Raw genomic sequence first — 25,067 nt, forward strand, 5'->3', positions numbered from 1 at the left:
AACGGCTACCTGAGATATTTTCTCCCCATATGAATCACCTGAGCACAAGAGCCAACTCAAATAGCATGAGCACACTTAAGAATCCTGCTGCATCATGTCTGCTAATATTCTATCAGCCAAAAGACCTCACTTAGACCAAGCCCAACATCAATGAAGTAGAGAAGGAAACTTGGCCAACTGTGGGGAATAAGGTCATAAATATTTGCAGAAACAAAAATCCAAATGATCATGTCTAGCATTCCAAAATCCCAATCCTAGGTTTTCATCCAACAGAAATGAGTGCCCATGTACACCAAGAGATACAAACGAGAATGATCACAAAAGTATTATTTATAATAGCCAAGAACTGGACACAGCCCAAATATCCATCAATAATACAATGGGTAAAGCAAATGTGTTACATTCACACCTACATATACAGCAATGAAAATGAAAGAACAAGTACACCCAAAAACATAGTGAGTCTCACAAGCAGGCACAAAATCATTCACTTTATATACAGTTCAAACCACAAGCAAACTAAATGATAAAGTTTCAGAGTGCCTATTTAGTTGGCAAACTTAATTTTAAAAGCAAAGAAGAGATTACCATGGAAGTCAGAATAGTGCTTAGGCTAGGGAAGAGGGGTGAGGTACTGGCAATGTTCTATTTCTTGATGGGGGTGTTGGTTTCATGAATATTTGCCTTGTGATAAATCATGGAGTTGTACATTCTGGTTTTGTACACTATTAAAATAGTTATATTTCACTCCCTACTTCCACAGTCAGCCTTCTTCTGTTCTTGAATAGGTTTGATTTCACTTTTCAAGTCCTTTGCACTTGCTTTTCCTTCTGCCTGGAAAGCTCTTCCTCCATGTATTCCAGGCTTTGGTTCTATCAGTTTTGATCTTTAGGGTTTGACCTCAAATGTGCCCATTTCAGTAAGATCTTGTAGTTCTACTGCTTCCGTCCTTGGCCTCCAGCCCCCAGTCCCATCCACTAGCATTTCCAGTGAGTTTTCATGGCATGTATTATTATCTGAAATTCTATTTTGTCATGGCGGTGATTTACCTGTGTTTGTGACTCACCTCTGCAATAAATTCCATAATGGGCAGGGTCCTTATCTATCTTGTTCATGATTGTAAAACCAGTGTCTATTACAGCACCTGGTTACGGTAAACAGTAAACACAATGACTGAATCTCTTCGTATTACCAGAACGGTGCTTGACTCATGATACATGTTCATTAGCACTTAATCTCTCTCATTGGTACAGTCATATGTCACTTAATGTTTCAGTTAACAAGAGACCACATATCCAACAGTTATCTTATATGATTATAATAGAGCTGAAAAGTTCTATTGCCTAGTGATGTTGTAGCCATCTTATTTTCATAAAACACATTACTCATGTGTTTGAGGTGATGCTGGTGTAAATGAATCTGCTGCACTGCCAGTCACATAAAAGTACAGCACACATGACCAGGCGCAGTGGCTCACACTATAATCCCAGCACTTTGGGAGGCCAAGGTGAGCAGATGACCTGAGGTCAGGAGTTAAGACCAGCCTAATCAACATGTCAAAACCTTGTCTCTACTAAAAATACAAAAATTAGCTGGGTGTGGTGGTGGGTGCCTATAATCCCAGCTACTTGGGAGGCTGAGGCAGGAAAACCGCTTGAACCTGGGAGGTGGAGGTTGCAATGAACTGAGATCATGCCACCGAACTCCAGCCCTGGTGACAGAGTGAGACTGAGTCTCCAAAAAAAAAAAAAAAAGTATAGCATACACAGTTATGTACAGTGCATAATACTTGATCATGATCACAGACTATGTTACTGGCTTATTTATTTACTATACTTTTATCGTTTAGAATGTACTCCTTTTTTTTTTTTTTTTAAGTTAATTGTAAAACAACCTCAGGCAGGTTCTTCAAAAAGTATCCAGAAGAAAGCATTGTTATCATAAAAGATGACAACTCCATGCATGTAGTTGCCCTTGAAGACCCTCCAATGGGACAAAATGGAGGCGAAGACAATGATATCGACTCTCCAGATGCTGTGTAGGCCTAGGCTAATGTGTGTTTGTGTCTTAGTTTTTAACAAAAAAAGTTTAAAAAGTAAATTAAAAATTAAAAAAATAGAAAAAAAACTTACAGATTAAGGATATAAAGAAAATATTTGTGTGCAGCTGTACAATGTGTTTAAGTCTTATTACAAAAGAGTCTTAAAAAGTTTTTAAACATTTTAAAAAGTTAAAAAGTTACAGTAAGCTAAGGTTAACTATGAAAGAATTTTAAAAAGTAAATTCAATGTAGCTTAGGTATACAGAGTTTATGAAGTCTACAAGAGTGTACAGTGATGTCCCAGACCTTTACATTCTCACTGTTCACTCACAGACTCACCCAGAGCAACTGCCAGTACTGCAAGCTCCATTCATGAGAATGCCTTACACAGGTGTACCATTATCTTTTATACTGTATTTCTATTGTACCTTTTCTATGTCTAGATATGCTTATACAAATACTTACCATTGTGTTATAATTTCTACAGTATTCAGTACAATAACATATAGCATGGGTTTGTAGCCAGGAGTAATGAGCTATGGCTTATAGCATTAGTATGTAGTAGGTTATGCTTCTAGGTTTCTATGATGTTCACTCAAGGACCAAATTGCCTAATGAGGCATCTCTCTCATAAGGTGTCCCTACAGTTAAGCAATGTCTGCATGACTATTTATCATGGGCAAGGATAATAAACCTGAACTTATTGATGGTCACTTTATTTATGGTTACCGTAGCTCTCTGTGCATGTGTTATAAATTTCTAGAGGTGCTTTCCTAGGGGTAACAGCCACGCCCGCTATATGGATTAAAACAAGGGCAAGATTTCGGAAATGTTGCATTTGGGCCAGACAAATCAACTGTTCTTGCAGCAGCAGCAGAAGCAACAGAGGGAAACGCAGACAGCGGCGAAGGCGCCTGAGGGCGACCACGTGGACCACTGCCAGAGCACGCTAGGTCAGCCCAGAGGTCCTCTCCCGCCTCTTCCCAAGGGCATCTTCCGCATCCGGTTAGGGGTCGCCATCGCGAGACGCCACGCGTTCGCAGGGATCGGGGCCCAATCAGGAGCGAGCTGTGGCCTTACGCCTGCGCAGAGGGGAGACGCGAGCGCCGCGTGGACGCTGACCTCGGTCCGCGCCTGCGCCTTGGTTTCTTCCAGGCGATTGGTTCCCATCTCTGAGGGGGACGCCTCACTTCAGTTTTCACTTTCTTTTTTTGCCCCCTCTCCCCTTTTCTTTTCCTTTGGCCGCGAGGTTTTACTTCCGGTGGCTAGCGCCGGTCAGCGAGAAAGTCGACATGTTCTCGCAGGCTGCCGGGCGTCCCGGGGTTGCCTCTCGCCTGAGACCCTGACGGGAGACAGAGCGCGGACAGGCGTGGCGTCCCTGTCAGCGCCCGCGGCGAGGACCCCGGGGCCGGGGCGGACGGCGTGCCCCTGAGGGGGCTCCCTGCGGGAGCGCGGAGCCGGCGACTGGTGCTTCCCACGTGCGCAGGTGTCGCGAGGGCCGGGGAGGACGCAGAGCACGGCCGGGAGAAGCATGGGAAGGAGGCCAAGCCGGGATCTCAGGTCCTCGGGGGCGGCGGCCAAGCCAAGCACGGGTAAGTCCCTCCCCGGCCTGGGCGCCCGGGAACCCTGCGAGGAGGACGGCGGTCTCCGAGGCTGAGCGCTCGGGCAGCTGCCGGGGCTTGGCTGCGAGGGTCGGCGCGTTCTCCTCATCTTTTGCGGCGCTCCAGGTGAGGGGGTGGGAGGGGTCGGCGCCTTCTAGATGAGTCGACCTTCTGTCCTGCGCTACAACTTGTGGCCGCGCTCGGTGTCGGCGGCAGAGAGGTCGTAACCCTGTCGTCTTGCCCCTTTTTGAGGCGTTTCGTTTGCGTCGGCTGTCGGGGGACAGCTTCGTCCTCAGGGATATGATGATAAGTTCTTGGCTGAAGTTTCGGTCTTCGGGTTTGCACCGGCTGGGAAATCATTTCCTGCGGGTTCTTCATGGCAATGCGCCACTTTTTCTTTAGAGGGTAAAACAGGTCTCTCCGTAGGGAGGGTCATTTTAGCAGCAAACCCCAGCCGTGCAGGAGCGTTAGGAGAACTTGGTCCGAGCAGCCCAGAAGTTTGTCTGAAGGCGGCGCCAGGCAGCGTTTCGTGGGAGAACTGGGTTGATGACTCTGAAATTTTGAGGAAGATTACTTTGGGAATTCTCCAGTTTCTCTTAATCGCTTACTCTTCCTTATTCTCCCTGTAAGGTAAAATTAGAGTAGTAAAGTTTATGAAAGTGTATCCAAAACTTAAATATGTGGCATACAACTGTATGCTATTATTGGAATAGCTTTCGCGATCCGAGAGTCTACAGTGTTCCCTGAATAAAACTAGGGGTGAGCCTGGCGGTAATCCTGCCTAGGAGGTTTGTAACAAAGCAGTGTCCCCTAATGGGGCAAGAATACCCTTGTGTTGAAAAACTGCCTTATAGGAATGGCTGGCTGTATGCAGTATGTCCAGTACTGTACATCAATAAATAACTAAGCCAGGCCAGAAAAAGGGTGACAGAAAGTCCACAGTTACTTTAAGGAAGACAAAGACGGTATATTCGAAATTTTGTGTATACAGAACATTTGCCCAAATGTAACTAATTTTCTTTAAAGGGAGGTTATAAGCATCTCCTGTGGTCCAAACATAGTTGTTAAAATGGGTTAAAATCGGTGAAGTGCCTAAGAACTTGACTGAGACATGGTGTTTGTTAAATACAGTATATCTATTTAGTAAAAATAGATCGATACGGCATGTATTTATCAAGTGAATCTTCTTCTATTGGTAGACATTCAAGTTATTTTCAAGATATCCCTATAACTGACAATACTGCAGTGATTATCTCTTGCCGTTATAGACAGTGCTTCAGGTGGTCATGATAGTATTTCTGTAGAATTGATTCTTTATGCGAGTGCTGGATAATAATGTTGCTAAATTGCCCTGAAATGATTGTACCTTTTTGTGTTCACTTGCTCAAAAGATGTGTTTTTATTCCATGCTAGCCAGCACTGGATGATAATGGTATTTTTAAAATATCTTAGCCACCTAGTAATTGAAAGTAGCATTCTGTTTTAATTTTTATCTTCCTTGGCGAATACAAAAGTTAAGTCTTTTTAGCCAGGTCATATCATTTGCTGATGTTTTTATTGGGTCTGAGCTCTCTTTTCTTTCGCCCATGTAACTGTTGCCATAGAATTTAATTATCATAGTTTTATAATATATTTTGGTACTTTCTTTTGAAAAAGAGCTTTGGGTTTTGTTTTTTGTTTTTTGTTTTTTTTGCATTTTTTTTTTCCAGAAGAAATTATAACTTTTTAAGTCCTATAGAAAATCTTGGGATATTGTTTGTGATGGTGTTGAATTTATAATTTGAAGAGACATTCATTTGAGTTTTTCTTTCTAGGAGAATATATGCATCTCCCTTTTTCTTCTTTAAAAATTTTTATTGTGAAATATGCCGTTAATATGTACTGACAAAGTGTATCTGTAATAAATATGCTTTTTTGTCAGTACATATTAATGGCATCTTTCATAACAAAAATTAATAAAAGCCTAATTTAAAAGCTTTAGAAACTTTAGTTAGTTTAGAAACCTTTTGTGTGTTTCTACCCCAAGAGGAATGCGTTCCCTGCCCCCCATTACAATGGCCATTATTAATTTTGTGTTAATTATTCCCTTGCCTTTTTAAACAGTTTTATCACCTATATGGGTATCCTTAACTATCATTGTTTACTGTTACCTGTTTTTGAACTTTAAATAAAGTCATATTCTGTATTCTATGAGTTGCTTTTGTTAAGCATTGTGTTTCTGAGATTCACTCATGTTAAAGCACGTGCCTATAGTTTAGCAATTTAGAAACTTTATTCCCAGGACCCCTTTACACTTTTAAGAACCATTGAGGGGGCCAGGCATGGTGGCTCACGCGTGTAATCCCAGCACTTTGGGAGGCCAAGGGAGGCGGATCACTTGAGGTCAGGAGTTAGAGACCAGCCAGGCCAACATGGTGAAACACCATCTCTACTAAAAATACAAAAATTAGCTGGACGTGGTGGTGGCAGGTGCCAGTAGTCCCAGCTACTCGGGAGGCTGAGACAAGAAAATCACTTGAACCTGGGAGACAGGTTGCAGTGAGCCAAGGCTGTGCCACTCTACTGCTTGACATAGTGAGACTCCGTCTCAGAAAACCACTGAAGATCCCAAAGATCTTTTGTTTATTGGATTATATCAATTGATAATTACCATATTAGATATTAAAACTGATCAACTTGAAATGTATGTTTATTTATTGATACCTTTAAATATAATAACCCATTACATCTTAACATATTTTATCCCCCCAAAATTAGTGATAAGAATGGGATTTTTGTACATTTTTGCAAATATGCTGAATGTCACCTTTAATGACTAGAGTCTCATCTGCTTTTGTATTCATTGTGTTGCCATGTATTATTTTAGTTGAAGTACATGAAGAAAATCCAGCCTCATTCAGCTGAGTAGTTAGAAAAGAGACAAATGTTTTAATCTTTTCAGATGATTATGTTCTTTTTTGATACTTATCAAAACCTAACAGTTTTGTGTTTTTGTTTCTGTTTTGTTTTTTAGGACAGTGTCTTGCTCTGTTGTCCAGGCTAGAGTGCAGTGATGAGATCGTAGCTCACTACAGCCTTCAATTCCTGGGCTCAGACAATCCTGCCTCAGCCTCCTGAGTAACTAGGACTACAGGCACACACTACCAGGCCCAGCTAATTTTTAATTTTTTTTTTTTTTTTTGTAGAGACGGAGTCTTGCTATGTTGCCCAAGCTAGTCTTGAACTGCGGGCCTCTAGCAGTCAGTCCTGCCTCAGCCTGCCAAAGCACTGGGACTGTAACATCCAGCCCCTAACAATTTGTTAAACGTTAGCTGCAGTATAGAATTGGAAATCGTATGAATGAACTTCTCATGCTCTAACATTAAAATCCAGTGGCCTGCCTTGCACTTTCAAGGGCTCTTTTACCTACACATGGGTCACTTGGAAAATATTGGTTCACTGAATTATGCAGCTCTTTCACATGATGACACATTTCATTATATAATTTCAGAAAATTGGTTGGTTGTGTGGGCTCATGCCTGTGATCCTAGCACTTTGGGAAGTCGAGCTGGGAGGATTGCTTGAGCCAGGTTTGAGACCAGCCTGGGCAACATGATGGGACCCCATCTATACAAAAAAAAAAAAACAAAAAAAATTAACTGAGCGTGGTAGCACACACCTGTGGTCCCAGCTACTTGGGAGGCCGAGGTGGGAGGATTGCTTGAGCCCAGGAGGTTGATACTGCAGTGAGCCATGATCGTGCCACTGCACTCCATCCTGGGTGACAGAGCAAGACCCTGTCTCCTTTAAAAAGTACAACCTTTGGAATGGCTTTTATTGAAGATCTATTGATGATGAACACTCAGTTTTTGTTCACCTGAAAATGTCTTTATTTTGCAGCCATTCTTGAACGATGTTTTTGCTGAATACAAAAGTTGGCAATTGTTTTCTTTCAGCATGATGAAGCTCTTATTCTTCTGTCTTTTGGCTTTCATTATTGCTCTTGAAAAGTCACCTATCTGTCTTATCAATTCATTTTGTTCTGACTGCCTTGGGGGTTCTTTTGTTGTTTGTTTTGGTCTTTAGCTTTTTGATGTTTTGCTGTTAACATGTATGTATCGGCCAGGCGCCATGGCTCACGCCTGTAATCCCAGAACTTTGGGAGGCCGAGGCAGGCGGATCACGAGGTCAAGAGGTCGAGACCAGCCCGGCCAATATGGTGAAACTCTGTCTCTAGTAAAAATACAAAAATTATCTGGGCATGGGGGTGCGCGCCTGTAGTCCTAGCTACTCGGGAGGCTGAGGCAGAAGAATTGCTTGAACCGGGGAGGCAGAGGTTGCAGTGAGCAGAGATCACACCACTGTACTCCAGCCTGGGCGACAGAGCAAGACCCCATCTCAGAAAAACAAACATGTATATATCTTGCTTGAGATTGTCATAAATCTGTAAATTGGAGGTGTTTTTAAATGTGTTTATTCATAATTTATTAAATGTGAATTTCCATCTATGTTTTATTTATCTTGATGTATAAATACATTTTTAAATTATCTACATAGTAAATATTCTCTTCTGGTCTTTTACTCCTCTTTCACTTTGTTTCCCACAGCTTCCCCAACAGACATACATTGCCAAACTTGTGGATTTTTGATAATTTTTGATAATTGTGGATTTTTGGTAAGTTAAAAGTAAAACAGTGAATCTCTGGAACTGGTCTTTTGGAAGAAGGGGTAGAGTTTTTGACTACTCTTTTCATTTTCTTCGTCATTACTGGTTTATTAAATGTTTCTTCCATTTAGACCAATGTTGGTAAATTATATTTTTGTGGTTTTCGGATTTATTGATATAAATTATACATGGTGATTTATAATTTTAGAAATATCTTCCTTGTATTTGTGGTTATATCATCTTTGTTTTCAATATTTAATTTTTTCCTTTTTTCTTGTTTATATTTGCTAAAAGATTACCTATTATTACTCTTCAGATAGCTTTTGCTTTTATTGATTGACTTAGTTGGCTTTTTAAATTTGCTTTTTAAAATTACTGTTATTATCATAAGAAATGTATCTGGAGTGTACTGTTTTCTCCTAGTAAGATTTTAATTACATTTAATTGGAGAACTAAATCCCTTGCTAATATTTTGTATAAAGATTCACTACCGTCCTTGGCATGGTGAAAGAGACCCTGGTTAGAACCTTTCATGTACACCTGCTCCCTCATTAGGAGAAAGAATATTCAAGACCCCAATGCCTGAGGTTTGTCCAGTTGAGGCACCTATTTCACCCTTGTGCATATCCCCTATTTATCGGTGCCCAGGACATTTTGTGTGGGCTACATGTAGAGGTCGTGGCCATATATAATTATTTTTGTTCTGGCATTAATCAGATGTCACTTTCTCTTTTGTCATATTTAATAATCAAGAGTACCCAAAAGTGGGTCTTGAAATATAATTGTTTCTGAGAGAAATTTATTCTCAGGATTTTCTTGTAAGAGGGACAAAACTACTTAGCAGTATGTATCATTACAATAAGTATATTAATGAATATGATGCAACATTTTATACAGGTGAAAGACGGTTTAATGCTAAAGCACAAACTCATAAACCCAGTTCATGAGGAGCCAGAACAATGGTCATTACTGTATATAGATGTCTTAAAAAGTCACCATATAAGCTTTGAAATAATTCTAATGAAAATTACATGATCTTGAGGTTGGGTGCGGTGGCTCACGCCTGTAATCCCAGCACTTTGGGAGGCTGAGGTGGATGGATCACGAGGTCAGGAGATCGAGACCATCCTGGCCAATATGGTGAAACCCCGTCACTACTGAAATACAAAAAATTAGCCTGGCATGGTGGTACATGCCTGTAGTCCCAGCTTCTCGGGAGGCTGAGGCAAGGGAATTGCTTGAACCTGGGAGGCAGAGATTGCAATGAGCTGAGGTCACGCCACTGCACTATAGCCTGACGACAGAGTGAGACTCTGTATCAAAAAAAAAAAAAAAAATTATATGATCTTGAATATAGAAAGTATGGTTTCTAAATAATTTGTTGTTGTTTTTACATAATGTAGCAGGAAAAAAATTCTGGTGTTTATGAGCATCAGCCTGATTACCAAAAATACTTTTTATGGTAAAGTAAACTGGATTTTGAGAATGTTAAAACAATCTTAAAAATTGAATATTAAATCAAAAAAATAAGTCACAGCTAAATGAAAAAGTCATAGTACATAGGCGTAATACCCTTTACTCATGGGGTGTAATCCCAAAAAAAAGTTTTTAAAAAAGGTAATTTCTTTTCTACTGGATATACTAAATACCTTAGTGAATTTTGTATTTTGAATAGCTGTTAATCTACATAATTCTTTATAAATTTAACTTGCTTTATAAGTTCAAATTATCCTATATACTACATAACACACTAATGGTAATGATTAATAATATCTGCTAATTAGGCTTTCTTCTGGGAAATGCATGTGGGTATTAGGTTGCTTAGTTAAAACATAATGAGTAAAGACGTCCTGGGGTCAGGCCAAATACTTCATCTTCCCCCTGCACCTCCATTTGATTTAATTTTTGGTGAATTTTGTTAGGCTGCATGGCTTATTGGGAAAGGACCTCATCCCTGCCCCAGGCATTGGTATCAGCTTTCCTGCAGATATGTGAAGTATTAAAAAGTCATATGGGAGGCAGAGGCAGGCAGATCAGTTGAGGTCAGGAGTTTGAAACCAGCCAGGTTAACATGGTGAAATGCCTTCTCTACTAAAAATACAAAAATTAGCTAGGCGTGGTGGCCCATGCCTGTAATCCCAGCTCCTCAGGAGGCTGAGGCAGGGGAATCGCTTGAACCCAGGAGGCAGAGATTGCAGTGAGCCAAGATTCTGCCACTGCACTCTGTCTCAAAAAAAAAAAAAAAAAAAAGCCACATTCAGTATGACTTTTAATTTTGTTACATGTATAAATACTTTTTTTTAAATTATCTACATAGTAAATTTAAAAAGCTGCATCAAACTGTAGCCGGTGAGGCTGCATAAATGACGGTGGGACGAAGAGTTATAATAACTTGAGATCACTGTAGTGAAAAGAACGTGGATTTTAGATTAGACCTGAGATTGTTAGATATCCTTACTGGGGGCTTGCGGGCAGGACACTTAAGGAAATTGAAGCTTGGAGTGAGTTTTGTAAAATAACACTAAGATCATCCTCCTAGTGGGGTTACTGTGTGACGTCCAAGAACTCGGGGGGAGTTGGCTTGCTGTCTTTTGCTACGTTCTGACGACTGAGCCCGCCCAGGTCTGCCCAGGTCTGCGGGGTCCCCGGATCCTGCGGGTTTTGTAGGGGTCCCTGATGTGTGGAGTTCCCACCCCCTGCAAGCTCCGTTGGGTCTACGGAGTGTGCGGGGATCTCCCATCCCTGTTGGCTGTGCGGGCTCAGCGGGGTTTGCAGGGATCCCCTCGTTCTGTGGGATCCGTGGGCGCCGAGTCAGGGCCATGACCCTGGGCTCCGCTCGCGGAGCTGGCGTCACCCTTGTTGACTTTCAAATGGCGCTACGGGCCCCGCGCCCTACACGCTCTGCACGACCTGCGCCGAGTTCCCCACCCTGGCGCACTGGCCTTGGCTGGCGGGAGGGGGCCGGAGGGGCTGCCGGCAGAGCAGAGACACAGCCCCCTCCCCCACACACCATGAGGTGAGTCGGGGAGGGGCCCAGGTCTCCCCCATGCTGTTGTGGGAAGCTCTGACTCCAGCTCTGCTTGGGGCGGGCTCACCCACGGAAGTGGCTCTTACTGCAGCACTGAGTGCGAAGGAGACCCGAGAAAAGGGGCTGATTCTGTCTAGTAGCGTTTTACCTTCTGGTGAGGGTGTGGGGAGAGAAGCTTTGGCACGGTCAGTGAGGCCCCGCAGCAGAGCCCAGGTGATGAAAGACACTTTTGTATGGTACCTGAAGGCTTGCTTCACTCCTGATTGTGAGTAGGTTGTGGGTGGTAGTAGTGGAGCCCTTGCAGAACCACCAGAGAGATGGTGCTAGTTTGTGTGTGTGCCTGTGTAAACCTTACTAAGGTCGTCTTTTGAAATGTGGAAGAGGGATTGCACATGGACTTTGCGCTTCAAGTATTTGCAGGTTATTACCTTAGTTTTTACTCCCTTTGTGCGTTATTATCTTGGTTTAATCTTGTACGTGGCCAAAAAGTTTTTTAATGAATGTTTAAGTTTCTGTGAAAATCGTACATTTCTCAAATTGTATTTTCTGGGTTTTAATAGGGTCACTTTGTTTTCTGGGTCTCTGTTTTGACTTCTGAGAAATTCTATTGGTTTTCCCTACATTTTCTTCATTAAAAAAAAAAAAAAAAAAAAAAAACTGTAACTTCAGGAGTTCAAGACCAACCTTAACAACCTCATTTCTGGGGGGAAAAAACCCCACAAAACCACAGCTGTAACTGGCTGCTACTTAGGACTATAGGAGATCTTTTTTCCAAAGTAGAAATAGCTTTATTTCACCCAGATTATGTTTATTTAAAATTTCAGATAATATATAAAGCTGTAAAAAGTAAACAAAAACTACCTGTACTTGTCCCACCCAAAGATAACTTCACAGAATGTTTGATTATCTACTGTGGTGCTAGGAGCTCTGTTGGACACTGGGGACTTTGGTGAACAAGACAAAGCCTGCCTCTATAAACCTTACATTCTGGTGGGTAAAATAGACCTCTCCCAACCTTCCAAAAAGTAAATTTATTCCATGTTCTAATGCTTTAAAGAAAACACCTACTTTCAGCGGGGTGATCGGAGGTTTATCTGAGTGGATGACTTAAATAAATGTCACTAAGGAAGAGAAGGAGCTCAACCATGGGAGGAATGGGGAGAAAAAAAAAGAAATCTGATCAGAAATAACAGCATGCAAAAGGCCTTAAAAGAGGAAAAAGCTATAAAAAGAAAGATCCATGTAGCTGGCACTCAGCAGTCAGGGGAAAGTAGAGCAAGATGAGGTGTGGGAAATTGGCAGGGACCAAATTTTACTTGTCCATTGCCAGAAGGGTGTGTTTTGTGTTCTGAGGGCAGTGAGAGGGTACTGAGGGGCTTTAATGAGAAATAAAATGATCTGGAAAACTAATTGATAATTTGTTAAGTAAAATTTATTGAAACCCTACTGTATAACAGGCACTGTTCTGAGCACTGGCAGTACAGCATTGAAAAGCACAAGGCCCCTGTATTCATGAAACTTATCTAGTGGTTGGAGGACAATCAGATAAACAAGAAAAAATACCAGATATTGATAAGTGTGCAGAAGATGACCATTGTTTAAATTGTGGTTTATATTCTTTAAGATGTGGTATATTACACATATATTTCTTTTGGAACTTGCTTTTCTTTCTCCTGAATAATTTATGGTAGGACATTTTTCACTGTTACTAGTTTCCTTTGGGGGCGTCTTAATTTGTTTTTGGATTAAGTATGGTAAAAAAATAGCATGTATAAATGAAGAAATACTGTGCAGCAACAAAAAATTTGCATGTTACAAGGCATCTGGTGAACGTTATATAGTAACTTCCTTTTGACAGTCTGACATGTGGCTCTCCTACCCCATCCCAAACCCCAGCTGCCCCTTTATGGTTTTTTACTTTGACCTATTAGTATGGTTAAATTTATGGATTTACTATTTATTGAACCATTTTGCATCTTAGAATGAGCCCTAATTGATCTGTTATTATTTTAATGTCCTGATGGATTTACTTTGCCAATGCATATATTTAGGATTTTTTTGTCAATATTCATAAGAGATTGGTCTGTAGTTGTTTTTCAATGTTTTGTCTAGTTTTGATATTCGCATCTGCTTGCTTTGTAAAAATAGTTGAGAAGTTTTATTTCTTTTTCTGAGTTTTGGAACAGATTAAATGCCAAGTATTATTTATTCTTCAGTTACCAAATTCATATTTACTAAACAGTCACTATGTGCTAGGAATTGGACTGGATGCTGAGTAATCAGTAGTAAACAAAACAGATATGGTTCCTGCCATGATATTGCTTGGCTTATGAAGGAAAATGACATTAATGAAGAAACTACACATATGTAATTATAAATCATGCAAGAAAAGGACAGGATGCTTTGAGAGAATATCATTGAAGATCTTTAGATTGTGCTTTTTATGCATTTGAGTAAATGACTATTGAGTACATACATATACACTAACAGCTAATTATTAATATGTATTGATTTGGTATGTAATTAGGGCTCTGGTGGGTACATTAGTAAAATGAGGTCTTCATAATTACACAAATTAAAATATAAAATAATGGCAATAGTAGCTACCATTGTAGGAGGTAGCTGCATCGTTTTTTAACTGTAGAAATTAAGACAGGTTAAGTAGACACTTTTAGTCTAACATATTCAATTGTATACACTCTTCAGGAGTCTCTGTAGGATTATAGTAAAAGAATAAGGCTATAAATCCACAAAGATCAAGAGGAGGTGAGAGTAAGATACAGCTGAAATCAATATTTGGAAAACTAGAAAGGAGATGGGCAAGTAATAAATGATTTCATGAATTAGAGAATGCTGAAAGCTGAAGAGAGGTAAGCCAACAAGGAGCAAGCAGATTCTTTCCACAGAATCTGGAAAAGTTTTAGGAATTGGGGGTATCAAGTACAGTATTTCTGAAGTCAAGGATTACAGGACAGGGTGGGAATAGAAGGGTTGGTTGATGGTCTTTATCATTTTGACACCCTGAAACCCCTTCTCCACTCCCATACACCCAGACAACTACTCTCTCCTCTACCTTGACAGAAGACTGAAAGTTTATACTCAGGAGACATTAACTGGGAGGCTCCAGATGGCTGAGGTGGGGGTGAAGCACCTAAATGAAAATGAAGATTGAGTGAAAGTCAGGTCAACATGCTGAACCTAGAGCAGTTGTCTTTTTTTGATTGGCTTCCAAACTGTCAGGCTTACGTGTCCCTCAACAACATATTAACGGATTCCTAGCTGGGGAAACTTACCAGCCCATGGCAAAGTATTGAACAGATATGAACTATGGGAATTCACCTGATTGAACAGTTGGATCCATCAGATCATCCGAAGAGTAGAGCTGCTGGTCAGGAAGCATTGTTCACGTACCACAGCTTCTATTCAGCTTTTATTTTTTGAGACAGGGCCTCACTCTGTCACCCAGACTGAAGTGCAGTAGCGCCATCATAACTCACTATAGCCTGGAACTCCTGGGCTCAAGCCATCCTCCCACCTCAGCCTCGTGTGTAGCCGGGACTACGGGCATATGCCACCACGTCCAGCTAATATTTTTATTTTTTGTAGAGATGGGGTCTCACTTTGTTGCCAGGCTGGTCTTGAACCCCTGAGCATAAGTGATCCTCCCACCTTGGCCTCCCAAAGTACTAGGATTACAGGCTTGAGCCACTGGTGCCTGGCCCTAGTCAGCTTTTAAATGCCTCACATTTGAGCATAAATGTACAGCCAAGGGTCACCTGCCATGGGATGAAAGTCTGTAATGAAAAAGAGACCAAGTAGGAAATAAAAGGAGCTGAGTATAAATAGATTTACTTTAGAGAACAGAAGAAACTTCAACAAATAAAACTAGTATCTTTAAAGAGAAGATATTCCATCTGTGAAAGATGAAAAAGGTTCTGTTTTAAAAAGAGAAATTATTTAAAAAATTGCTGCAACAGAATAAATTTTTTAAAAATTTAATACAAGGTTTAGATAATAAAACTGAAGAATTCTTCCCCAAAAACCAGAAGAGCAACAAGAATTAGAAAATAAGAGTGAAATAGTAAGAAAACGAGAGGACTAGCCACGGAGGTTCTTCATCTAATACAGTGGAAGGAAACTATGTCCTAGAACCGAAGGAGGTGAGTTTCTAGGTTGAAAGGGCCTGTTAAGTGCCCTGATCAGTAAAACAGAAACAAACAAAAAATAGAACAAAACCTCATTGTACCAAATGTATATTTCCAAAAGGAACAAGACCAGATTCATTCTTAATCTTCCTACTTCTGAAAAGAAGAATGGGGGCAGAGAACGAGGGGCTAGCTCTCAAACTGCATTTTAACAAATTTAGGGAAAAAGGAAACCTTCTTAACTTCAAATTATATGCAAGTGCTGTTAGGAATCCCCAGTGGGAAGTTCCAGCAGTTCTGTGACGAAGATAAAGTTGCGCAGAGGAAGCATATTTCAGGTATCTCCAGCAACTTACTCATATCCAGAATCAGCCCTGTCCAAAGAGAGAAGTCTTGTATTCCTAAGACTGAGGAGCCATATGGTATCCATCAAGGAAGGAGAAAGTAGAATGAGAAAGTGCCTGGGTGGGGCATGGGGGAGGCAGAGATCTTAGTGCTAATAAAATACTCCTAGAAATGAGTGCATAACCTTGGAAATCTAGGGTTCTGTCCCTAAGAGGTAAGCAGACCTGGCAGTAAAGGCCCTCCTGAACCAGATTACATTTGAAGATTAGACAAGGAACAAGAACAAGGCACTATATTATAAAACAGCAATCCTCTGATTTAGGAACAGAGGGAACCCTAAAGAAACATGACAACTGCCATTCTCTCCCTACACCCTGAATCTGCTGATAACAGTCCAGGATAATTCATCTCATTCAGACGTGTATAACAAAAATAGTATGTACGACATCCATACAATGACTGGTAGAGTGTATTTTTTATATTTTGTGTTAGTTTTTTGTTCTTCTATATGATTTTTATTATTGAAGATATAATTCACATGCCATAAAATTCACCATTTAAAAGTGTACAGTTCACTGGTTTTTAATTTATTCCCAAGTTGTGCAACCATCACCACTATCAATTGCATTGACCCTAGTGCTTTACTTTCCCTTATATTCACGCCATGACCCTATGCAGTTCCTTCCGTTAAAGTGACAGAAATATTTCCCTACTCCTTGACTTTGTGTTTGGCTATGTGACTTGCTAAGGTCAAAGTGACCCCATGTCAGTTTCAAGCCTAAGCCTTAAGAGGCCTTGGGTATTTTTATTTGTTCTCTTTCTATCTGTGCCATTTCCATGAGAAAAACATGTCTCTCCTAGCTCATTGGTTGAGGGAAGATGAGAGAGAGGAGAGTGAGGGCCACCCCAGCTGAGTTAAGCTGAATTCAGTGAACACTGTAGAGATGTGAGTGATAAAAAAATGATTGTGCTTGTAAGCCACTGAACTTTAGGATGGTCTGTTAATAAACAATAGTTAACTGAACAGTTATATGATTAAAAATTAAAAAAGAGAAAGCAAAACCACAATTTTCTACAGATGGTGTTTTTCAAAACAATATTGCCAGAAAATAAATCACAAGTGGTCAAGCTACTGCCTGTGGTCTTGCCTGTTTTTGTAAATAAAGTTGTACGGGGACATGGTCATTCCCATTTATGCACTTTCTATGGCTGTTTTTATGCTCTACCGGTAGAGATGAGTAGTTGTGACAGAGACCGTGTGGTTCATAATCCTAAAATATTTATTTTCTGACCCTTTATGAAAAAGTTTGCTGACCTTTTGAAGTATATGGAAAATGTGACCTAAGGTTTTAATACAAATTTTAAAATACATTTATATACTTATCATACCTATTAAGATAGCGATAATCAAAAAGACAGATAATAAGTGTTGACAATGCTGTGGAAAAATTGGAACCTTCTGTATACTACTGGTGGAAATATAAAATGGTGCAGCCACTTTGAAATCAGCCTGGCAGTTTCTCAGATGAGCAGACACAAATTTACTGGAAGAGCAAGCAGTTCTACTCTAAGGTATATACCTAAGAGAAATGAAAACATGTTCACATAAAAACTTATACATGAATGCTCATAGCAGCAGCATTCATAATAGCCAAAATGTAGAAACAACCCAAATGTCCATCAGTTGATGGATAAACAAAATGTAGTGTATCCACAAAGTGGAATATTATTTGGCATAAAAAGGTATGAAATATTGATATATGCTTTAACATGGATGAACCTCAAAAACAGACTAAGTGAAAGAAGGCAATCATGAAGGACCACATACTGTATGACTCTGTTTATAAGAAATGGTCTGGAATAGGCAGATCTGTAGAGACAGTAAATTATGTTTGCCTAGGCCTAGGAACCAGTGAGGGGTGAGGAGGATAGCTAAGGGGTAGAAGGTTTCTTTGGGGATAATGAACATACTATTGATTGTGGTGAAGGTTGCACAATTCTGTGGATATACTAAAAGCAATTGAATTGTACACTTTATGTGGGTGAATTTTATGCTATATGAATTATATCTCAACGTTGTATTAGAAAGTAAAATGAATGAAGCATAGAAGTTATGGAGAAATACTGGAAGGCAGAAAATACAAGAACTCAAGGAAGAGACAGCCAGACAACAGCAGGATGTGAAACAGGAATCAGCAAAAAAAAAGAAATAGAGAAAAATGATCAAGCCCTTTCAGAAGTACCCAAGGTAAGACTAAACACCATGGAAAAGATCATAAAAGTAGAAATGAAATTTTTTGGTAAGTATATTTTACCACAATTTTGATAATGCAAAGAAACAAAACAAAAGATAGACATGAGAAAAGTGAGTAAAATAGGTATACATTTATTTTTATTGATGCATAGTAGATGTACATAGTTTTAGGATACATGTGATAATACATTCATATAATTTGTAAAGATCAAGTCAGTGTAGTTGGGATATCTGTCACCTTAAATATTTCTCTCTTCTTTGTGCTAGAACCACTCAAATTCTTCTCTTCATCATTTTGAAATATATAATAGATTGTAAACTGTAGTCAACCTACTGATCAACACTATGTCTTACTTTTATCAAACCATATGTTTATATACATTAATCAACTTCTCTTTATTCCTTCCTTCCTCCTACCCTTTCCAGCCTCTGATAACCACCAAATCTACTCTCTGTTTTCATAAAATCCACTTTTTTAGCTTCCACACATGAGTGAGAGTGTGTGATATTTGTCTTTGTGTGCTTGGCTTATTTCACTTAACATAATGATCAGTGTTGCTGAAAATGGCAGGATTTTATTCTTTTTTATAGCTGAATAATACTGCATTGTGTATACTACATTTTCTTTATTCATCTATTGATGGACACTGACGTTGATTTTATATTTTGGCTGTTGTGAATAGTGCTGCAATAAATATGGGAGTGCAGATGTCTTTTTGATGTGTTGATTTTCTTTCTTTTGGATATATACCCAGTAGTGCAATTGCTGTATCATATGGTAGTTCTGTTTTTATTTTTTTGAGAAAGCTCTATACTGTTTTCCATAGTGGCTGTAGTAACTTACATTTCTACCGGCAGTGTGTAAGGGTTCCCCCTTTTCCATATCTTTGCCAGCATTCATTATTGCTTGTCCTTTTAATAAAAGCCATTTTAACTGGGGCGAGATGATGTCTCATAGTTTTGATTTGCATTTCTCTGGTAATTCCTGATGTTGAGGATTTTTTCATATACCTCTTGGCCACTTTTATGTCTTCTTTTGAAAAATGCTTATTCAGATCTTTTGCCTGTTTTTTAATTGGGTTATTTGTTGGGGAGGGAGGGTGTGTGTTTCCTTGCTTCCTTGCTGTTGAGTTGTTTGAGCTCCTTATAAATTCTGGTTGTTGATCTTTTGGCGGGTGAGTAGTTTGCAAATATTTTCTCCCATTCTGTGGGTTGTCTCTGTACTTCATTGTTTCCTTTGCTGTGCAGAAGCTTTTTTTAGCTTGATGTAATCCCATTTGTCTATTTTTGCTTTGGTTGCCTGTGCTTTTGAGGCCTTAAACAAAAAAACTTTGCCCAGACCAGTGTCCTGGAGCGTTTTCCCAGTGTTTTCTTCTAGTAGTTTCATAGTTTTGGGTCTTAGATGCTTAGATATAGGTCTTTAATCCGTTTTGAATTTTGTGTATGGTAAGATTGTTTCATTCTTCTGCATGTAGTTATCCAGTTTTCCCACCACCGTTTATCAGAGACTGTCCTTTTCCCAGTGTATGTTTTAGTTCCTTTGTCGACGATGAATTGGCTCTACATGGATTTACACTTGGGTTCCCTGTTCTGTTCCACTGGTCTATGTTTCTGTTTTTATGCCAGTGCTGTAGCTTTGTAGTAAATTTTGAAGTCAGGCAGTGTGATGCCTCCAGCTTTGTTGTTTTTGCTCAGTATTGGTTTGGCTGTTCGGGATGTTTTGTGGTTCCATATAAATTTTAGGATTTGATTTCTATTTCCGTGCAGAATGTCCCTGGAATTTTGATAGGGGTTCATTGCATTGAAACTGTAAATTGACTTTGGGTAGTATTCAACAATATGAGTTCTAGTCCATGAGCATAAAGTATCTTTCTGTTTTTTAATGTCCACTTCAATTTCTTTCATAATTCTTTTATAGTTTTTCTTGTATAGATCTTTCACCTCTTTGGCTAAATTGATTCCTAGGTATGTTATATTCTTTGTAGCTATTGTAAATGGGATTGCTTTCTTTATTTCTTTTTCAGATTGTTTGCTGTTGGTGTATATCAACGCTACTGATTTTTGTATGTTGATTTTGTATCCTGCAACTTTACTAAATTTGTTTATCAGTTCTAACAATTTTTTTTGGTGGGGTCCAGGTTTTTCTAAGATCATGTTATCTGTGAACAGGCTCATTTGACCTCTTTTCTGATTTGGATGCCCTCTGTTTCTTTCTCTTGTCTTAATTTCTCTGCCCAGTACTTCAGTACTGTATTGAATAAAAGTGGTGAAAGTAGACATCCTTGTCTTGTTCCATATCTTAGAGGAAGGACTTTCAGTTGTTCCTTGTTCAGGATGATGTTTGCTATTGGTTTGTCATATGTGGCCTTTATTACTTTGAGATATGTTCCTTCCATATGCAGTTTGATGAGAGCTTTTTGTTTTTTAGTCATAAACAGATGTTGAATTTTATTAAATGCGTTTTCAGCATCTGTTGAAGTAATCATATGGTTTTTGTTCTTAGTTCTGTTAATATATCACATTTATTGATTTGCACATGTTGGACCATCCTTGCATCCCTGGGATGAATCCCACTTGATCATGGCAAATATCTTTTTACTGTGTTTTAAAATTTGATTTACTAGTATATTGAGAATTTTTGCATCTGTGTTTATCTATGATATTGGCCTGTAGTTTTCTCTTTTCATTGTCTCCTCTGGTTTTAGTATCAGTAATGTTGACCTTGTAGAATTAGTTTGGAAATATTCCCTCCTCTTCAATTTTTTGAAAAGTTTGAATAGAAATTTATATTAGTTCCTCTTTAAATGTTTGGTAGAATCCAGCTGTGAAGCTATAAGGTCTTGGGCTTTTCTTTAATGGGAGAGTTTTTATTATAGCTTTGATCTCATTACTAAAATGGTTTTTTTTTTTTTTTTTTTTTGGTAAGTAAGGATAGATAAGACAGCCAAAAGAGATCCAAAATGGACAAAACTGGAGCCCCCAAAAAGAAAACCAATTCCATAGAATACGTATCTTAAAGTATAATTCAAGGTGTTTTTTTTTTCCTTAAAAGACTTAAATCTATTGAAAAGACACACATACTCCAGGGAAAACTGGCCCAACATTGAGACAGATTCTGGTAAAAAATTTGAACTGGCAAAAGATCATATAATGAAAATCATTGGTGCAGAATAACAGAAACATTCAATACCAAAAAATAGTAGAAGAACTACATGTTAGCTACTCAAAGAACATGTGAGCCAAATATTTTTTTGTCCTGCCAAGGTGTCTTTTGGGTATAAAGACTACATACTGGCTGGTAGTTTTAAATATTCAGAGTTTTACATCTTTTTATATGAACCTTTCTTAAGGAAACAACTAAAAGACAGATACCAGCTAATCAGTAAATGAAAAAGGAAACTTCAGTAAAGGAATGAACTGCTAAATTCTCAATAATTAGAAGATAATATTAGGGATCATTGTCTTCCTAATTTTAAAGGGAGTACTTTAATGTCTCACCATTATATATGTAGGCTGCTTTCTAGATATCTGCTTATCAGTTAATCTGTTTACTATGAATTATCTTTTTAATCAAGAGTGGCTGTTGAATTTTATATCTAGTAAGGCACAGGTTTTTCTTTAATCTCTCAGTATGATTAATTTTATGAATAAATTGTCTAATGTTACACCTTTCTTCCTTGAATTCCTGGCATAAGCTTTACCTCAATCACGTTGTTTTATGTTTTATATGTATTGCTAGTTTAGGTTTTTCTGGTTTTTATTTAAGATTTTTTTTGCATGTATTGTCATTGGTGATCTTACCTTAAAATTTTCTTTTGTAGTTGTTCCTTTCTGGGTTTTCATTCAAGGTTGTGCTAGACTTATAATTTGAGAAAGTTTTCATTCTTGGCCAGGCGCAGTGGCTCACGCCTGTAATCCCAGCACTTTGGGAGGCCTAGGTGGGTGGATCCACCTGAGGTCAGGAGTTTGAGACCACCCTGGCCAAGATGGTGAAACCCTATCTCTACTAAAAATACAAAAATTAGCTGAGCTTCGTGGTGGGCGCCTGTAATCCCATCCCACTTACTCGGAGGCTGAGGCAGAAGAATCACTTGAACCTGGGAGGCGAAAGTTTCAGTATCCGAGATTGCACCACTGCATTCCAGCCTGGGCGACAGAGTGAGACTCCATCTCAAAAAAAAAAAAAAGAGAAAGTTTTCATTCTTGTGAATAATGTTTATGTGGGAAAACTTCTGGGCTTGAAACTTATATACCTATGACAATTAACTCTACCACTTATTTAATAGTATCTGATCTTCTCTTTTTATTTCCTCCTGTTATTAGCTTTGGGTTTACTGTGTTGTTCCATTTTCTGAGTTCTTGAATTGACTCTAGCTTGTTGATTTTAAAAATGTTTTTCTTCTATAATGTATACATTTGAAACGAACAGTTTTCTTATAGATATTTTAGATAATATCTTAAGCTTAGATCATGTTACTCTTTAACTTATGAACTATTTGTGTGTAGGATTTTTAAAATTTAAATTTCCAAACATGGGGCTTTTGAGATTAACTTTTTATGGTTACATTGTCATTTTACTTGACTTTGGTCAGAGATCAGTTGTTTTTTAGTACTCTGGGAATTTCCTTTATGGCCAAAGTCATAACCATTGGGTTTTGTTTTGGGACTTTCAGCTCAACTTTATTGAGGTCTAATTTTCATACAATAAAATGAACACAATTTAAGTATATAGTTCAGTGAATTTTGGTAAATGTATGTACTATGTGATGACTACACCAATAAAAATACAGTGTGTGTCCATCACCGCAGAAAGTTCCCTTGTGCTTACCCCACTTGCAGTCAATTTTCCTATTCCTGCCCCCTACTGTAGGCAACTAATGAAACGCTTTTTATCACCATAGATTAATTTTGCTGCTTCTTGAACTGCATATGTATGGAATTCTACAATATGTACTCTTTTGTGTCTGACAACTTTTGCCCAGTTTAATGTTTTGAGATGCGTGCATCAGTTTTACTGTTTTTATTGCTGATTATTATTATGTATGAATATACAAGTTTGTTTATCCATTCACCTATTTATGAATATTGGAGTTGTTTCCAGTTTTAGGCTACTGTGAAAAAGCTGCTCTGAACATTCATGTGCAAGTGTTTTTGTAGATACGTTTTATTCTCTTGGGTAAATATCTGGGAATAGAATAGTTGGGTCATATGGTAAGTGTGTATTTATAAGAAACTGATGTTATTTTTTCAATTGGCTATATAATTTTTCAGTTGGCTTTATATTTCTACTAGGAGCGTTCCAGAGGCTCCTCATCTTTGCCAATGCTTGGTATTTTCAGTCTTTTTAGCCATTCTGCTGGAGCGGTAGTAGTTTATTGTGGTTTTAATTAGCACTTCCCTGATAACTAATAATGTTAGCCCATTTCCCATGTTTCCTTTTATTATATGCTTTCTTTTGTGAAATGTGTCTATGAGTTTTTTATATATTCTAGGTACAGGTGCTTTGCAAATATTTCCCATTTCTTAATGATACCTTGGAAGATCAGATGGTTTTAATTTTTAGGAAGTCTGATGTATACGTTTTTCTAGGTCACTAATTTTGTGCCCTATGAAAACTTTATGTACCCCATAGTCAAGAAAATGTTTCCCTATGATTTTTTAAATTTTATAATTTTAGCCAAATAGTTATAGTTTTTAATGTTTAGGTCTGTAATTCATTTTGAGTTAAATTTTATGGTTTAAGGTAGAGGTTTGAGGTTCATGTTTTTCCCCCTATTTTAGTTGTTCCATAGCAGCATTTATTGTAAAGATATTCTTTCTCGATGGAATTATACTGGTAATATTAAATATCTGTCATCTGGACTCTCTTCTGTCCCATTGCTCTATATGCATTTTCTTTATATCAGTACCACCTTGTCTTGACTACTTTAGCTTTGTAGTGATTCTTAAAATCTAGTAGTGAGTCCTTCAGTTTTGTTCTTCTTTTTCAAAATTGTTTTGGCTTATATCTTTCTTACATGCATTTTAGAATCAGATCATCAGTTTCTGCAGACTGAGATTGTGTTGAATCTGTAGATCAATTTTGTATCTTAACATCCCCCAGCAATGTTAGAAAGCCAGGCAGTAATATCAGAGGGCACAAGCCCAGATTGAAGCTGGAAGGCATAGTGCTCCAGAAAGGATCCTTCCCAAAAAAAGATAAGAAACTGCTCAAAATGAACAAAATCTTTGATCTATGTTTATCCAGAAGATATTGTTAGTTCTCTAGAATTTCAAGCTGAAATAATGATTGGTAACTGAAATTTAAGCAGAGGCTACTTTAAATTCAGAAAAGCAAAACATGGTGTAAGAAAGGAACTTGACTACACAGTATGGCTCAGCAGTGATTAATACATGCAGTTAAGTAGTGAAACCTAGGCCTAGCACGGTGGCTCATGCCTGTAATTCCAGCACTTTGGGAGGCCGAGGTATGGCGATCACTTGAGGCCAGGAGTTCGAGACCAACCTGGCCAACCTGGTGCAACCCTATCTCTACTAAAAATACAAAAATTAGCCAGGCGTGGTGCTGGGCACTTGTAATCACAGCTATGCGGGAGGCCAAGGCAAGAGAGTTGCTTGAACCCGGGAGGTGGAGGTTGCAGTGAACCAGAATTGAGCCACTTGCACTCCAGCCTGGGCCACAGAGCAAGACTCCATCTCAAAAAAAAAAGTAAGCACCCAGCGAATGTTAGCCGTTGTTATCATTAATAACAGTAGCTTCCTTGCTAACTCTTACTAGGATAACGTCTTTATATCCATGGCAACAAAGAAAAAAGTACTTTGCTAAGTTATCTGATGCCAGTGCAACATGCCTCATGCACAGCAAGCCTTCAGTAAAGCTCCTTGTAGAGTCACAACTGAAAGGAGCTTTAGAAAGGCAATTATAACTAAAGGAGGCCTTAGAGAGTATAAATTTAACAAAATCCATCAGTTAGTGTGTCTTCAGCTTCCAATAAAAGTTTAAACAAT

At 38.8% G+C, this 25,067-nt stretch overlaps 1 protein-coding gene across 23 annotated transcripts in view; it reads left to right on the top strand.

The window, feature by feature from the left end:
* The first annotated feature begins 3,295 nt into the window (after positions 1-3,295).
* Positions 3,296-25,067, top strand: part of TASOR2 (transcription activation suppressor family member 2) — a 79,014-nt gene continuing 57,242 nt past the window's right edge. For 11 of the 23 annotated variants that reach the window (XM_015146393.3, XM_077945675.1, XM_077945678.1 and 8 more), the window contains exon 1: positions 3,296-3,633. Coding sequence is in view for 8 of the 23 variants with exons in the window: in XM_015146386.3 (XP_015001872.3) it covers positions 11,107-11,303 (197 nt within the window). In the remaining 15 variants the exon portion in view is untranslated. Of the gene's footprint in view, positions 3,634-8,228; positions 8,297-9,544; positions 11,304-25,067 lie in introns of those variants that run through there. The other 12 variants (XM_015146386.3, XM_015146388.3, XM_015146392.3 and 9 more) reach the window with 2 other exon arrangements.

The sequence above is a fragment of the Macaca mulatta genome, chromosome 9 (genome assembly GCF_049350105.2).
Source record: "Macaca mulatta isolate MMU2019108-1 chromosome 9, T2T-MMU8v2.0, whole genome shotgun sequence".
In the NCBI taxonomy this organism is placed as follows: Eukaryota; Metazoa; Chordata; class Mammalia; order Primates; family Cercopithecidae; genus Macaca; species Macaca mulatta.